This window comes from Natator depressus, chromosome 26 (genome assembly GCF_965152275.1).
Source record: "Natator depressus isolate rNatDep1 chromosome 26, rNatDep2.hap1, whole genome shotgun sequence".
Lineage (NCBI taxonomy): Eukaryota > Metazoa > Chordata > Testudines > Cheloniidae > Natator > Natator depressus.
The window spans coordinates 10217836-10234866 of record NC_134259.1 but is presented as its reverse complement, the minus strand read 5'-3'; the positions used below and the strand labels follow the sequence as shown (position 1 = coordinate 10234866).

The 17031-nt window shown below is 39.7% G+C and overlaps 1 protein-coding gene across 2 annotated transcripts in view; it reads left to right on the top strand.

The window, feature by feature from the left end:
- Positions 1-17031, top strand: part of SLC23A2 (solute carrier family 23 member 2) — a 109430-nt gene that overhangs the window by 44958 nt on the left and 47441 nt on the right. For both annotated transcript variants that reach the window (XM_074940224.1, XM_074940223.1), the window contains exons 3-4: positions 2667-2944; positions 13181-13279. In XM_074940224.1, coding sequence (XP_074796325.1) covers positions 2840-2944; positions 13181-13279 — 204 coding nt within the window. In that variant the 5' untranslated portion in view covers positions 2667-2839. The remainder of the gene's footprint in view (positions 1-2666; positions 2945-13180; positions 13280-17031) is intronic.

Sequence of the window (17031 nt, the reverse complement as noted above, 5' to 3'; positions counted from 1 at the left end):
AAACTATACTGGTCTTTAGTTAAAGTGGCACACTGTGCGTGTAGTCAAAAACTTAGTCACTCTCACTGTTTTTCCTTGTAAGTAACTTTTTTGCACAAAGAACAGCAATCTCTATCCCATTTTTGTTTTCCTTTTTGTTTCTTTTGTAATTCTGTGGGTTTAAAAAAAAATATCCATAACCACACCATGTCTCTCTTTCTCATCTTTGTGTTCTCTTCTATTTTTGTGCCATCCAGACACGGTGAACATCTCCAGTAGGTTTTTCACTAACATTAACCACATTATTTTTGGAGCTGTCAACAGTGATAAAGGTATACAAATTAGAAGCAAACTAGTTACTCTCCATCTCTGGAAGGTCATATTTTTCGAGTGGAAATGTGTGCATCTGGTGGGGATTGAAACATTTAGTTTATAAAAGGGTGTTCCAAACACTCAGCACTTGGGCTGGCTCTCTTTTTTTGTTTTTTTTTAATTTAAAGTTCCAACGACAAGAACGAGTTGCCTGTATCCCCTTCACGTCTTGTTTTAATTGAATTTAATTACTGGCTCTTATTAGCTAAGCCTTTGAGTTAAGAAAACACTGTACTACTTTTGAGGCCATTTCACTTTCCTAGTAGGAGTGCTTCGCTTTCATTTCAATGCTCAAATAGCACTTGTTTTATATCTGTGTTTATTTTTTGGCTGTCTAAATGTCAAATTATTTTTAAAACTAAATTGTTTGTCAACCAGAGTAACCAGAATCGACTAGCAAATGGACAGTTCTTAAACTGGAACTAGCTCTTAAATATTGCGGTATTGTATAATTATTCCAGACACAGCCCCAGCTCTGCCATTTGCAGAACAGATCACACATCAAGTGTCATTATTACTGCAGTTGCATCAGACATTAAACTCCTGGCATTTTGCTAGACAACCTTTAGGAAAGAGAATAAACAGTCACTACTTGGTTGGGATTAGTTATGTGGCTGTATTGAGATTTGTTCCTCTTGACTTCTTTTTGAATATTCATTCACTGCCTTTCCACCACATCAGGAATTTAGTTGAAAATGTCACTGACTGTAGGCCACATTGCCAGTGTACCATAGGTTTTTCTTCTGTTTCAGTGTTGTGGCTGCTTTCACAGAAATTTCCCTTGATAGTCCTTTTATTTTTTTTTTTGGTGGGGAGTATTTTTCTCATTCCTCTTTGTGATCTGTCATATTCTTTCTCTGTGGTTTAGTCTTTTTTCATTTTGCCTGTAACTGATTTTTATTTTCAGGTGTCTGATGATAGAATATCACCAAATACATTAAATAATGTCAAAACAGGGCTTATCTGGCCTGGGAACTTAGTGGTGATGTTCTGCATTGCCAGTTGGCGAATTGGGGTTGAATAGTCAGGCTGTGTTTTCACTCTTGGGGGAGGCAGGTTTTGGATTGTTGCAGAGCTGGGATGTTTGTTTAAGTAGGGAACATGGGGGCGGGGGGGTACATTGCAGTGGTCGGTTTGGCAAATTAAAAGCAGACGAATTACAGAAGATTTTTCTTTTAATGTCCCCATCCCAAAGGGAGTAAGGGAACAAATATGTTACACAGTGTTATGTGAAATGCATATTCAGTTCTATAGAGGCCCTAAAACAATCACTTTTGCATCCTCGAACAGCTGTCTTCTCCAACAAACTTCTGAACTAAGTTTCTATAACCAGCAATGGGCTCTAATATCTTCAATCTTAGGTTAAAACGAAGTTTCTATAGCAGAGGAATGTGCTCAACATGAGGCTCAGTAAGCTAAAGGTGTGTTTTTCCTATTTTAAAATGGCAGCATGGGGTTACCGTGAAAGATCAGGTTTACCTGTGTCTAGGTCCGTAGGATTTACTTCTTGAAGAAGCGTAACTGGCAGGAACGCACAATGGCTAATTGCATCATCATACTTCCACACCCTAAAGGATGGGATTTTTCTGGTTGCAGAAAGTTGTTTACAAATGGTCCTAATCCATCTAAATTAGTGGAATTAAAAAAAACCCTAAAAATAAAAGTCTCCAGTACTTTGAAGGTGGTGAGAATAACTTTTTCAAGATACGAGGCACATCCCTCCCTCTCGGGAAATGCCTGTTCAGCATGAGAGAATAATCAAAGAAACCCTTCCCAAGGGAAACCTCTCTCGCTTAAACACTCAAGATAAAGTAGATGGGTATTATAGTAAATTGCAGATGTGTGTCTATGTAGGCTACTGTAACATGTAAAACATTGTTCACATTGGGATTTCAGACAGTAATAGTGTACAGAATGCTGCAAATGGTGTTTGTAAGTCAATGACACTCCAGATTTTGGGGAAAGGGTGAGCAAACCAGTAAGTGGCCTTGATTTGTATCCAAAATTGTGAGAAATTAAAGATCTCTATTTTTTTTTTTTGGCAGAGCCTAAACTTTTAGCAGGCTGTAAGTTGGAGAGCTAAAATGGGGGTTGCTTTCTTTCAGGTTTTTATGGGAAACGTGGATCATCGTAATGTTCCATATGGGATGTTCGATAAAGTGGTACTGCACTCACAACGGTTGTGGCTGTTACTGAATTTTATAAAACAATGACTCCTTTTTTTTTTTTTTTTTTTTTTTTGTTTCATAAAGTATTACAAATATGCTTTGTCATCGTGAAAAAAAATTTCATTAGTTTCACTTCTTTGTTTCTAGGTGCCATCGAAGCTAAAGGTACTTCCAGGACCTAATGCTTGAACTTGACTACTAGGTGCCGTTCTAACTTCCGGGGGTGCTGCTGTCTGTAAACTGCCCTGTTCTTCTCCACCTTCCCATCTCATAAAATTCAATTTAGCTACTGTGTGACAGTCCTCGGCATTCTGGAAACCATGGGGATTGGCAAGAACACTGCTTCTAAATCAGTGGAGACTGGAAGCTCAACAGAGGGCAAATATGAAGATGAATCTAAGCATCCTGCCTTCTTCACTCTACCTGTAAGTAAAACATTCAAGAATGTTCTTTCTTAAATAATATGTAAAACGTTTTTGTATTGTTCAGTTATCAGGGTTTATGTTGGCTTAAGCATAGTGTCCAGATACGCAGTTAAGCTTTTTTAGATATAGAAATTTTGAGTGGCATTGCATTATGAAGAGACTTTTACTAGATCAGTGAGCTAAATTCTTGAATCCTCAATGTCTATTGTGATATAGCTCTCTAACATGTCTTAAGATGTGTCTCTCGGTAAGTATACACCTACTCATCCTTTTTTGGGGAAGAATCTTATCGTAAAATCGTCTGGCTAAATTACGTCTATTGAGAGGAAATTCAGGCTGTAATTTGTCTGGAAATAGAATTTTATTGAAGTAGGGAAAGTAGTTCCATATTATGAATAGTTGCAAGGAATATGTTTTGTTCAGGAAAAACAAACACTAACAATGTGTGCAGTGATGGCATTGCTTAGATGAAAAGAAATTTTATTTTAACTGAGGTGAAAAGTAAATGACACTGAATTATTCCAGACAGTGCCATGGTTCATTTCATGCTGAAGGATTGTGCCATAGGTACAAAACCATTTTGAGGTAATTTATTTTAGTAGCTTTTCCGGAAGCATAGTTATGCTAACTGCAACCCTGTTTAAATGTTTTTAATAGGTGAGTTTTAGCATCAAACCTCCATAACTGTGCTGTATCTGCTTAATGTCTACATCTTATAGACTTAACACAATTGTAGATACCACAGTTTTGCCACATTGTGGATGGGATCATAGTGGTTTTTGTTGGTGTTAGCTCTCTCTTGACTGTCTAGACCAGTGTTTTTTCCAATTTTTTTATTTTGGTGACCTCTTTCACCCAGCAAGCCTCTGAAATTGCCCCAGCCCATATAAAATGAGGGGGTGGTGGTTAATGGGGGCTCAAGGCTGCCAGCCCCATGGATCTGATGGCTCATGACCCCCATGTAACCACCTTGTGACCCCGTAAGGGGTCATGACCCCCAATTTGAGAACCCCTGGTCTGGAACGTCTTCATCAGTTCCTCAGCTCCACTGGATGTCAGTGTTTTAAGATAATGAGCTTGAAATAAAGAAAGCTTTGCCACTTGACTAATGCTGCTGCATTAGCATTTGGTTCTCTTGCCCCATCAAGAGAACTGGGGTTTCCAGTAGAAACATGAGTGAATTTAAGGTGTCTTCCCCAATCAGATCTATAATTTTGCTCTTTTTCTGTTTCACATTAAAAATATTTCTGGTTGCTTTTCCACAGATTTGTTCCTTTTCTAGTTATTTCTATTAAGAAGTGACAGAAATGTGGTGGGTAAACTTTGAATTATTTATCTAATCTCCGTACAGTTTATCAGATTTTTGGCTTCAGGAGGAAGGGAGAGAGATCTTATTGATATTATCCTCCGGGAGCTAATGTTTAGCCACTGTTTGCTCCTGATATAGCTGTCCACACGGTCATCAGTCTCACATCTCCAAAAATTCTGATTAGATTAACTCTACCGTGTCCTAGTATCTCTCCACAGTCAACAAAATAGAGAACCAGCATGCTGAGCTTGGTGACATTAAGAGTAGAAGGTTGACGCTTGGGTAGGATGTTCCCTCTAATTAGTCTTCATTTTGAATCCTGCAATATTGGCCTGCTTTTGCAAATGTTTGACCGCTGAAATATTAGTGCTAGGGGCTATTTATTTATAAAGACATCGATTCTTGGGAGCAGCATGAACAGAGCTCTTTTGAGTCAGTTATTTGATGGTCCTAGTGACCTATACAAAGATTGTGATATGAAAGGTGCAAATATTATTTTCATGAAGATGCAGGTTAGACATGAATCCCTGTGTTTGTGGACCAACCAAATATTGTTTTCCTCCTGACCATTCCCATATATTGTGTGTGTGTGTGTAAATATATATGTGGGTGAGTTGTATAATATATATACAAACTGTGTGTGGGGAAGCAGCCTATCAGTGATAACCTCACAAAGTATAAATTTGGGGTGAATAGGAGTGGGATGGGGGGGCGGAGTGAAAGAATGTCCCCTCCCTCCCCCCCCCCCCCCCAATGGGCTGTAGGTTTGCTCAGAGGGTTGAGAGAAAAATAAAAACACTGCAACAGTAGGCTCCATTGATGCTTGTGTAACGCTGACGATCTGTCATTGGCTGGGATCAAACCTGGGATCCCTGAAGCTAAGTGTGCGAGCCTCTACTGCATGACCCAAAAGCCGCATGCCTCTTAACCAAGGCTATAGCAGACGCGTCAATCTCTAAATGGCCTACGTGCACTAGAGAAGGACAGAGCACCACACCATGCAGGCATGGGTTACACTTGTTTGATTCTTTCATGACCCGGTTAAGTTTCTGCATCTCCCCTGCCTTTCCTTGTCCTTTCCTTGCTTTGGCCAAATTCTACTCCCACTGAAGTCATAACTCTCTCGCTTAATTGGTAACAGGATTGGGTCTTCCCTTAGCCGATTTCATAAATCAACTGATACAAGTTTACCTGGCCAAAGAGCTCCATCTGATTCACTTCAGTTTATTGTATACTATTTATATCAGTAGACAGTGCTATATAATTTCTCTCTTACTGGTTTGTCGTCTTCTCACTTGTTTTAATGTGAGCTTCTTCAAAGAACATTTGTAGCAAAGTAAAATGTCAGAAATCAGATTTGTTCAATATGTGCTTTGCACTTAATGGATTATAGTAGGAAAAAGTAATCAAATGTAACTGCAAATGGACAATTGAGGACTTTTCCTCACAGAGGTTTAGGAAGCAATAATTTTTCAGAGTTCCTGAAGTAGAGACTTTAGGGATTTGATGTTGCGTGCAGTTTCCTCACTATTCAGCATGCACCTGTTCAAAGTAAATCACCCCTGCTAATATCACTGTTCTACTTCCAAACCTGGATATCCAAATATGATTTAGCAGCACTTACATCTCCACTAAACTTCAATCTAAGTGGTTCTTTTATTGATTTGCCTTTTCTGAAGGGGAAAAACAAACCGAAGACAGTGAAGTGACACCTCCTAAAGGAATAAGCTTCTCAGAAGGATAAACCATCATCAGATAGGTGTGGCTCCTGACTTTTGTCTGGGTCCTGGGTTTTAAATATATTTGAAATCCAGTTATAATTTGAATAAATTCTGTAAGTAAAAATATGAAATGAAATCTAAACAAATCCATCCCCATGACAGTTCAGAAAAAAAGAAAATTTAGCCTGAAGATGTAGGTGCCCAAAGAATACTGTTAGATTTCTAACTGGAAAATTTAATACCAATAAATTGATGTGTAAGAGGCAGTAGCTAGTTACGCTCATGAACGCACTACAGATTAGCTTTGAACCTGGATATCTTTCTTATTGTAACCGTGTAATGACAGTGAGACACACGCACAACTCAAGCAGTTAAAAACAAAAAAAAAACCCACCCTGCAAATATTTCAGTTAAAGTATATGCATATGTTTGGGATGAAAGGGGTCATGCTGTTAGCGTTAGAACATGTACACAGGAAGAAGAGAGGTATTCACAGATTACGAAGCCAGAAGGTGGGACCATTGTGATCATCTAGTCTGGCCTGCTGTATAACGCAGGCCAGGGAACTTGCACAAAATAATTCCTAGAGCAGATTTTTTAGAACCTGCAGTCTTGATTTAAAAATGGTCAGTGATGGAGAATCTCCCATTACTGTGGTAAATTGTTCCAGTGGTTAATTACTCTAATTTGCAGTCTGAATTTGTCCATCTTCAACTTTCAGCCATTGAATCATGTTATACTGTTCTCTGCTAGATTGAAGAGCCCATTATTAAGTATTTGTTCCCCATGTCGGCTGTGTAATCAAGTCACTCCTTAATCTTGTCTTTGTTAAGCTAAATAGATTGCTCCTTGAGTCGATCACTATAAGGCATGGTTTCTGATCCTTTAATCATTCTCATGGGTATTCTCTGTACGCTCTACAGTTCATCAGCATCCTTCTTGAACTGCAGGCACTGGAAGTGGACACTGTATTCCAGCAGTTGTCGCACCAGTGCCAAACAATCACCGCAAGATTCAGTGCAAATAGGTTGGTTGGTGTAGGAAGTATATGAATGAACTAAGGCCGTAGGGATAAGAATGTTTTATCTTATCAAGGCTTGTCTGTTTACCTTTCTGCTTTGAGAATCCTTTAAAATATCACTTCTGTTTCTCATGGGGAAGGGAGGAGCAGTGTCCAGGAACGGTTGTAGTTTGAATCTATGAAATTTTGAAAGGAGAATATTTGATACGTTAAGTTTTGTTGGGCACAATTCTTTTGCCCTTTGGTAAAAGATCACTGTAGTAACCCAGTACTAGAAAAAAACTATTACTATGTAGCTCTTTGTTCTCCTGTTGCTTATTCACTTATACATCACTACTAAATTGTGATCACACGTATGTCAGTACATCCAGCATTGTGAAACTCATTTAAAATAGGCCAAAAGTAAAATAAGTAGAGGGTAAGTGATGGGAAAATAAGAGCCCTTTGAATATAAACTTGTGTACCATAAGTTCTGTTGTAAATACCACCATGTGGAAAACAGAAGATGGTCTGTGTTGTGTGTGCTTCAAACAAACAAACAGAAAAACCCCATCAATGGTCCTGAGTTGTTTATCACTTATTTTGTACAGTTTTTGTGAAATCCTGTCACAAGACTTGGTGGAAAAATCATATTGCAACATACAGGCAGACAATTATGCCAACAAAGTATTCTTCATTTTAGAATCATAAAAGCATCCCTGTTTTGGGAGCACCACGTGCTTTTGCTGTTGAAATTCTCAGTTTGATTTTTTTTTTTTTTCAGCTGCCATTAATGTTTGTAGTTGTGTGCTCATGCTTATTCTTCTTCAGAGCTCTTGTGTGGCTTGAAAGCTTCTCTCTCACAAAGAAATTGGTCCAATAAAAGATATCACCCACCTTGTCTCTCTAATATCCTGGAGCTGACAGCTACAACAATGATTTTGAGTGTCAGTGTGCTGGAGGAAGAGATTATCTGGGTTCCTAGGATCCTTCATTCTAAAAGTGCTGGTGTTTTAGCCAGAGCAGTCTTAGATTGAGGAAAGGAGACTTGTACGTCACATTGTTAATGGTGAGTCTTGGAATAAAGGACTGCTTATCATTATTTATTAGCGTCGTGTCCAGAGCCATATACATACCTAAGTTAGATAGCCCCCAGTCAGGATTGTTGTACTAAGTGCTGGGCAATTGCAAAGGAAGGCATGCTCCCTGCTTTCAACAGCTTAATCCTAAAAAAAGTAAAATACAAAGGAGGGGTGAAAACAGGGTGCAATCAAATATATATACAATTTATTTTTATTATTCTAAAATGCCATCTTCCTCCTGTGCCTGTCAACCCAGCCTTCCTTAACTGGGTGACTTTCATATGGGTATTTTGCTGAGCTAGTTTTACTTTTGGGAGGACTACTTTAAAATTTGAGGTGTCACATAAATTTTGATGGGAGTAACATTTCACCCTATCCTTTACGGATCCCTGATGAGCATCTTCCCCGTATGAACGTTGCAGACAACGTCCTCCCAGCTGAAGAGTAGTGGATGAAGTTGCCTTTAATAAGGTGATATGGTACTCCTTCATTAGCGGTATTGTTTAGCCTCTGCCACTCCTCTTCAAATGTGCTGAATGCCATGCCTGCACAGTTCTTCTCACATTCGTTGTCCCATGGAACAACTGGAAACTGGCATTGGAAATTGAATCCTCATCTGTCTTCTACTGCAACGCACCAGCAGTACTCCATGAGCAGACTGACTGGTGGGTAGAAATTACACTGAAGTTTTAGGGTGAAATGTGTTTTGGTTCTGACTACACTGTAGAAGCGACCAAATTTTGTGTACTTGGTTAGAGTATGACAATCATCCTGCACCCCCAGCACTCTCCCCTCCCTCCCCGGCACCCAAAAATAAAACTGTTAGAATTTCCATGGGTTTTGCAGTGTAGACAGGCCTGAACTGGACTCAGGTATTGTGCTACTGTCCTGTAGAAGTACAAGCCTGTAGTGTGGCTCCAGATTACAGTTAAGTCCAGGCTACCCTACAAGACCATTCCATGTTCTGGGTTGCTGTAACTTGTTAGGCAACTTGGTTTCAATATGATGATCCCCTGATGAGACCTTAAGTTGGAGGAAGGAGGCTGGATTACTTGTCTTTTGTCAATCTCATGCCGTACCTTAAAAGTTTAAAACAAAATGTTTCAGTTTGATGCATGGCTCAAAACTATGGCAGACACGGCAGCCAGTCACTTCTAAATAAGTAACTCGGTGACAGAAAGGGAAAAGTGACTGTCTCTGTGGGACATGGTTTCTTTTGTGTGGTCCAATTTCATTTCTTGCTGGTGAACAAGTTACATCTCAGTTGCCCTGTTAATAATAAAAGGATGTCTTTTCCTGATGGGCTTGTGTTGGAATTTGTTTTATTTTGTTAGTTTTTTTACAGCACCATAATATCTAATGGCTCAAATACGAGAGTGCAGTTCATAAGTAATTTGAACTGTGCAAAATACTACTGTGAAAAACTTCTCCTTGCTGCTATAACAGCTGCTTATGAATTTCCTACACGGAAATTGAATATGGGAGGATTTGGGGGGGCAGGGGAGGGCATTGTTTTTAAGGTTTTATTTTCGTGTGTGTCCGTGTCCGTGTCCGGGGTGGGGGAAGAGGGGTTTATTGGCTAGAAGTGGATGTCAGTGTTGAATGCCTGTCTTGTGGTGAAAAGGCTTTTTTGAAGAGGAAAGTTTTGCAGTATTTTTGAAAGGTCAGGTTCTGAAGTTGCCTAATCTTCTCTGGAAGCTAGCTGGATCCCCTCAGCTGAGAATGTTTTATCTCCAGATGATGTGCACTTTGTCCTGGGCTTTGTGAGCTTCATTGTCCCAGAGAAGCATAGCTGCCACGGTGGCTCATAGATCAAAATTCTGTCTCTAATATACCTGGGATTTGATCAGTTAATACCGCTTAACACCGAAGCTGTACACTATAATTGTAACCTGACTGGAAGCCAGTGAAGGAACGTGAGGATAGGCGTGACATACATGTTCACTGCAACCTAATTCAATGAGGTGGTGAAATCGGAGAACGTATTGAAAAATGGTTAGATCAATAATGTATTGGGAAACGTGCACTGCTTAAAAGAATGCATATGGAAATTCATTCAGTTTTTTTACTATTTAAGATCTTCAGTGACTTGTGAGATGTTTTGACTATTACCCAGAATGCATGTTTTTTTCCTCCTGAATGTGTGTGGGTTTGTGGAAGGACATATAGGGAGAAGACTATAACTAATTGAAAGCAGGAGGAGGGATTTCCTTTTTGTTTCTTGATGGTTCTGAGCCTAATCCTGCAATCTTTACACAAGCAAGATTCTCATTATTTTTATTTGCCTTATACAATGTTGCTAAAATATGGAAGGGCCTGAAATGTATCAGCCTGTTGAAGTACTGCAAGCAAGAATGCAGACATGGCCCGCTTCGTTGTTTACCATTTATAAATTTTTATAAGACATCTGCTCTCATTGACTTCCGTGGAGTTGGGTGTCTGACTCTCTGTTTTGAGGACAGACACGAGGGTTGTGTTCTGTGTATCTAAAAGAGTGTTCACCAGACCACAAATATCTGTTGCTGCATTGTTTTAGTGGAAATGCTTTATTTTCAAGTGGTGTACGCTTTTCTAAGATAAACTTCATATCTTAAAAATGAGGTCATTTCCAGGCCTGGGAAAGAATTGTTCTTTTTATTTATGTAAGTGTTCTATAAAAAAGGATTCTAACCCAGAATTGGTACAGAAATGAGCTTCCAAATCATTGTTGGTAACAGTGTAGTTATCTGCCAGATAGCCTCTTAACTCTGTGTGAAAGCTCTTTTTTCGTCATCCCTGATTGAATTATGCCTGCTATTTCTAGATAGAGGAAAGGTTAGAATTTTCAGAACTCAGTAATATTTGCTCATCCGTGGAAAATGTTAACGTGAACGTTAAGATCTCTGTGACTTCTAACCTAGTTAATTTTCAACTAAAACATCAAGTTCTAATAGTTCAAAGTAGCTATAAAATGGTATTGGATCACTTCTGTTTTACCAGTGCACAAGCTGTTGTTAATAATTTGCTGATGCAGTTTTTAGGTGAACAAGCAAACTGAATGTACTAGGTTATTGACATCTTGGTTGATTTTTTTTGTTTTTGCCTTTGATCTGTCCCAGAAGGTGTACAACTAGTAGAAAATGGAGGTGAAATTTATACCAGGCAAACTAATGTCTTCTCAATTTTGATAGAGGAAAAAGAGAATAATGCATTAAATCACTGTCCGCATTTGAACTTGTGTTGTATTTTTAAGGATGGGTTTTGGCTGTTACTCTGAAACCTGCTTTCAGGATGAGTCTTGTATCCAAGGCGTGATGGATAAGAAGAACCCCAAAATCTGTCTTTCCTAATTTTGACCTGAGAACTTTCTGTTACTCCATATTAAATGCAATCTAAAAGCATAGAGCAGCAGATGATTAGCTTTTACTCTCTGGAGGAAAGAACAAATATAAAATGAATCAACTGATAAATGAAGGTCTTTCAGAAATGAGAAGAAAGTGGGGAGAGAGGCATGGTCAATCAAAGGGAGCCCTTCTCTGCAAAATATGTACATAGATAAGCAAATAAATTATGGGGCTATAATTCCTCGAGATGTTATAGTGCTGACACAGATGGCAAGAGTGACTCAGAGAGCAATTTATGCTTGTTCTAGAAGTATTGCTGTTACCTTTCTCCCACTTCCTTGTGTTACTCAGTTCCTCTCTCCTCCTCCTTCTGTAGTCGTTGTTCACTGCCTGAATGGCTTTAACTTACTGCTCTTGTGGCCTTAAGAGGTTTATTTTCTAATTTGCGGATGTGACTTCACGCCCATGCACTGGGTCAGTCTTTGCAGGGGGGCGGGTGTTTTTATGGGGGGCTGATTGTGGAACTGAAAACGGCAATTCATGTTGTATATAGTGTATTCCAGGATATAAAGGAAGATGGTGGGAAGGATCAGAACCTCAATTGATTATAATACACAATTAAGCATATTCTTATGTTAAATGCCTGTTAAAAAGACCAGTGATCCATATTATTTAGATAATTGGTATTTATCTCATGGTCCAAAGTCAGAAATTATATAATAGACTGGAATACTTTGCATCACAAGTGATTTATTACAGGCACTTAGGAGGGGAGTACTCTGGGAGAAAAGGCAAACTAAAAAATGCTTAGCATTTGCTTTGACACTGTCAAATATGCAATCAAATAAGATCTGTGTGGAGTTAAGAAAAACTCATGACATGGATTTCATGGTGTTGTATTAAAATACTTCAGTAATGAAAGTATCTCTAATTTCCAGAGAATTACTATGCTTATGCTGAAAGAATTTGAGAACTTGACAGTGTCTTCCCCTTTCCCTTACTTGGGAAACAAGGTGAAGATTAAAGCCAGAAATTCCCCATTTTCAGCTAAGTGCCATTAAAGACACAAGCAAAAGACACAGTTGTCGATTCATTATCGCAAACCATGCTCTTGTTTAGTAAAGAAAAGACTTGAATACTGTGGTGCGTTTAATCGATGATACATATATAGTTTTAAAATAGCTTCTCAGCAAGATGTCTGGAAATGTGACCTTTACTTTATAAACTGCTATAGACTATGGCAGTGGCTCTCAATCTTTCCAGGGTACTGTACCCCTTTCAGGACTCTGAGTCTGATTTGTCTTGCATACCCCCAAGTTTCACCTCACTTAAAAACTACTTGCTTACAAAATCAGACATAAAAATTACAAAAGTGTCACGGCACACTATTACTGAAAAATTGTTTGCTTTCTCATTTTTACCATAGAATTCTAAAATAAATCAATTTGAATAAATCAATCAGAGCATAATATATAGAGCAATAGAAACAAGTCATTGTCTGTATGAAATTTTAGTTTGTACTGAGTTTGCGAGTGCTTTTTTATGTAGCCTGTTGTAAAACTAGGCAACTGTCTAGATGAGTTGATGTACTCCCTAGAAGACCTCTGTGTACCCCTGGTTGAGAACCACTGGAATATGGCCACAGGAACAACTTGAATATACTCTTAAGGAGCTACAGTGAGAAATTTTCTTGTTACATGCTTTTTATTCAGAATGCTTGTTAGTGATAGTTGACCTCAAATAGGGTCACATAAGCTGTACAGTTAAGTAAGTTACAATACTGTATGTGGATTTTTTGTAGGTTGTCATAAGTGGTGGAGCGACATCGAGTGGTGATCAGGACACAGAGGACACCGAGCTGATGGCAATCTATACCACAGAAAATGGCATAGCAGAAAAGGTATAACGTTTTGTTAAATGTTTTGTAAAACTCATGTTAATATAAAATAACTTACTCTTGCTTCATCCTAGGGCCTGGACATTCTTTCTAATTAATTTCAGTTCACTGTCTACCTTCTGTACTTCCACAAAATACACTGATTTACAGCCCCAATTCTTGGTTCACTGGGGTATTTGCCTTCCTTATGACTGCAGGGTCAGGTCCTTGATTATGGAGCTCAAGGAGCGACACAGCAATTAGGTTAGGGGGTTAAAGCGCATAATTTTTTTAATTCTTAATATGCCGCTTTTTTGCCTTTCTGAACTCCATCTGGCCTTTTACACATCCTCATATGCTGCCAGACTCTGTCGAAATTGCTTCTGTTGAAGACGTCTAGAAGGATTAAAATGTATCAACTTAAGGCTAGTCTACGCTGGCAATGCTAAAGCGCTGACGCAGTGATGCTTTAATGTGGATTGTGTGGTTGTGGCAGAGCGCTGGGGGAGAGCTCTCCCAGCGCTCTGAAAAAGCCATCTCCATGAGGGGCGTAGCTACACCCCCAGCGCTGGGGCACTGTCGACACTGACAGGTTACAGGGCTGAAATCTGCAGCACTCGGGGGTGTTTTTTTCACACCCCTGAGCAAGAAAGTTGCAGCGCTGTAAAGTGCCAGTGTAGACAAGCCCTTAAAGGAAAGAACAAAAGACCACGGGCTCAACCCCTCTGTAAATCCCAATTCAGTGAGTTCCTGTGTGTCAGGAGATTGCAAGATGTCCTCCTCCCACCATTAGTCTACACAGCAGCCTCGTAACGATTCTGTGGTTGCTACCATAGCCTCGGGACTGTTTCTGTGTCCCATATGCTCCTCCTCTCTGATGTTCATTTTGGCTAGTGAACTGCTACGGTTAGTCCCTTCCCAAAGTGGTTCTCTGCAGCAAGATAGATTTCTATCTCCTTTTAGATCTCTCTCTCTAAAGCCAACTTTCTGCAAACAAAACCCGGCCAATTCCAATGCATTTAGATCCTCCCAGTAGCCCTCTATAATTTTGATCAGATGGGCAGTTTTAATCTTAAAGTGTCCATAATAACAATTTCTAAATATTGATTCAATCACTCTGACACTGAAGTTTTCAACAAGAACTTTCTCACTTCCCTTTTAGAAGGCAGAATTAATGAGAATTGCAGAAAAAAAGCCTGCCAGCAGGTGTTCCAACATTAAGACTTTGGTGATTTGTGACCTTTGTCTTGTTTCTCACATACTCAAGTTGCTAATCCTTCTGAATATGAGGGCATTTTTTTTGTTCTTCACTGAAAGCATTGTGAACAAAGTTCGTGTCATTAATACACCCATAAGTATTCTCCTTGGATATTGCTAGTGGCTTACTAACTATTCAAAGAAACTCTTAAGGCAATTGGGCCTAAAATTAAACCAGTCAGCTTGGTTTTGATTTTGTAGCATTTATCATAGACTCATACAACTGGAGGAGACCTCGAGTGGTCATCTAATTCAGTCGCCTGCACTCAAGGCAGGACGAAGTATCATTCTAGACCATCCCTGACAGGTGTGTGTCCACCCTGCTCTTAAAAATCCCCAATGATGGAGATTCCACAACCTCCCAAGGCAATTTACTCCAGTGCTGAATCACCCTGACAGTTAGGTTTTTCCTAATGTCCAACCTAAACCGCCTTTGCTGCAATTTAAGCCGATTGCTTCTTGTCCTATTCTCAGAGGTTAAGAGAAACAGTTTTTCCCACAGCTTTTCTCCCTCCTCCTTGTAACAGCCTTTTATGTACTTGAAAACTGTGATCATGTTGTGATGGGATGGATCACAGAAACCCCCTTGGGAGCTGCCACCTGATGTGCCAGGACTACTTCTGCTCCTACTTTCCTGCTTTGTCAGCTTAGGACTTCAGTGCCCTGCCTGGTTTGAGCCAGACCCGCTAGCCTGCTGCAAACCCAGACCCAGGTCTGAACCATGTCCCCTAACAGCTGTAGGCTTAACTGAAAGCAGCTTACAGAAGCGTGCCTGTCTTTAACACTCAGATGCCCAACTCCCAATGGGGTCCAAACCCTAAATAAATCCGTTTTACCCTGTATAAAGCTTATACAAGGTAAACTCATAAATTGTTCGCCCTCTGTAATACTGATAGAGAGAGATGCACAGCTGTTCGCCCCTCCCCCTCAAATATTAATACATACTCTGGGTTAATAAGTAAAAAGTGATTTTATTAAATACAGAAAGTAGGATTTAAGTGGTTCCTAGTAGTAACAGACAGAACAAAGTGAATTACCGAGCAAAACAAAATAAAACGTGCAAATCTATGCTAATACCGTAAGAAGCTGAATACAGATAAAATCTCACCCTTAGAGATGTTTCAGGAAATTTCTTTCACAGACTGGAAGCCTTCCTAGTCTGGGCACAATTCTTTCCCCTGGTACAGCTCTTGTTCCAGCTCAGGTGATGGCTCGGGGATTTCTCATGATGACTCCCTCCTTGTTCTGTTCCACACACTTATATATCTCTTCCATAACGCGGGAATCCTTTGTCCGTCTGGGTTCCCACCCCTCCTTCTCAGTGGAAAAGCACCAGGTTAAAGATGGATTCCAGTTCAGGTGACATGATCACATGTCCTGTGAGACCCCGAAGCCTTCATTCCTCCCAGCCTGACTCACAGGAAGGCCTGCCTGCAACCAGAGCCATCCACAGTCAATTGTCTTGGTTGATGGGAGCCATCAAGATTCCAAACCACCATTAACGGCCCACACTTCGCATAACTACAATAGGCCCTCATTAGAGTTTTATATTTCACATTTCTAGTTTCAGATACAAGAGTGATACATTTATACAAATAGGATGACCACACTCACTAGATTATAAGCTTTGTAATGATACCTTACAAGAGACCTTTTGAATGAAGCATGTTTTAGTTACATTATATTCACACTTATACTTTTATAAAATCATATGGAGTGCGTCACACATGTCCCCTCTGTCTTCTCTTCTCCAGACTAAACAAATCCAATTTTTTCAATCTTCCCTCATAGGTCACGTGTTCTAGACCTTTAATCATTTTTGTTGCTCTTCTCTGAACTTTCTCCAATTTGTCCACATCTTTCCTGAAACGCGGCGCCCAGAACTGGATACAATACTTCAGTTGAGGCCTAATCAGCACGGAGTAGAGCAGAAGAATTACTTCTCGTGTCTTGCTTACAACACTTCTGCTAATACATCCCAGAATGATGTTTGCTTTTTTTTGTAACAGCGTTACTGTTGACTCATATTTAGCTTGTGATCCACTATAACTCCCAGTCTCTTTCTGCAGTACTCCTTCCAAGGCAGTCATTTCCCATTTTGTATGTGTGCAACTGATTGTTCCTTCCTAAGTGGACTACTTTGCATTTGTCCTAATTGAATTTCATCCTATTTACTTCAGACAATATCTCCAGTTTGTGCAGATCATTTTGAATTTTAATCCTATCCTCCAAAGCACTTGCAACCCCTCCCAGCTTGGTATCGTCCGCAAACTTTATAAGTGTACTCTCTCTGACATTATCTAAATCCTTGATGAAGATATTGAACAGAACCGATCCCTGCGGGACCCCGCTCGTTATGCCCTTCCAGCTTGAGTGTGAACCACAGATAACTACTCTCTGGGAGTGATTTTCCAACCAGTTATGCACCCACCTTATAGTAGCTCTATCTAGGTCGTATCGACATTGCAAGAGAACACAGATAGAGAAAGAGCTAATAAGGCAGGGCAATGATGCAAACA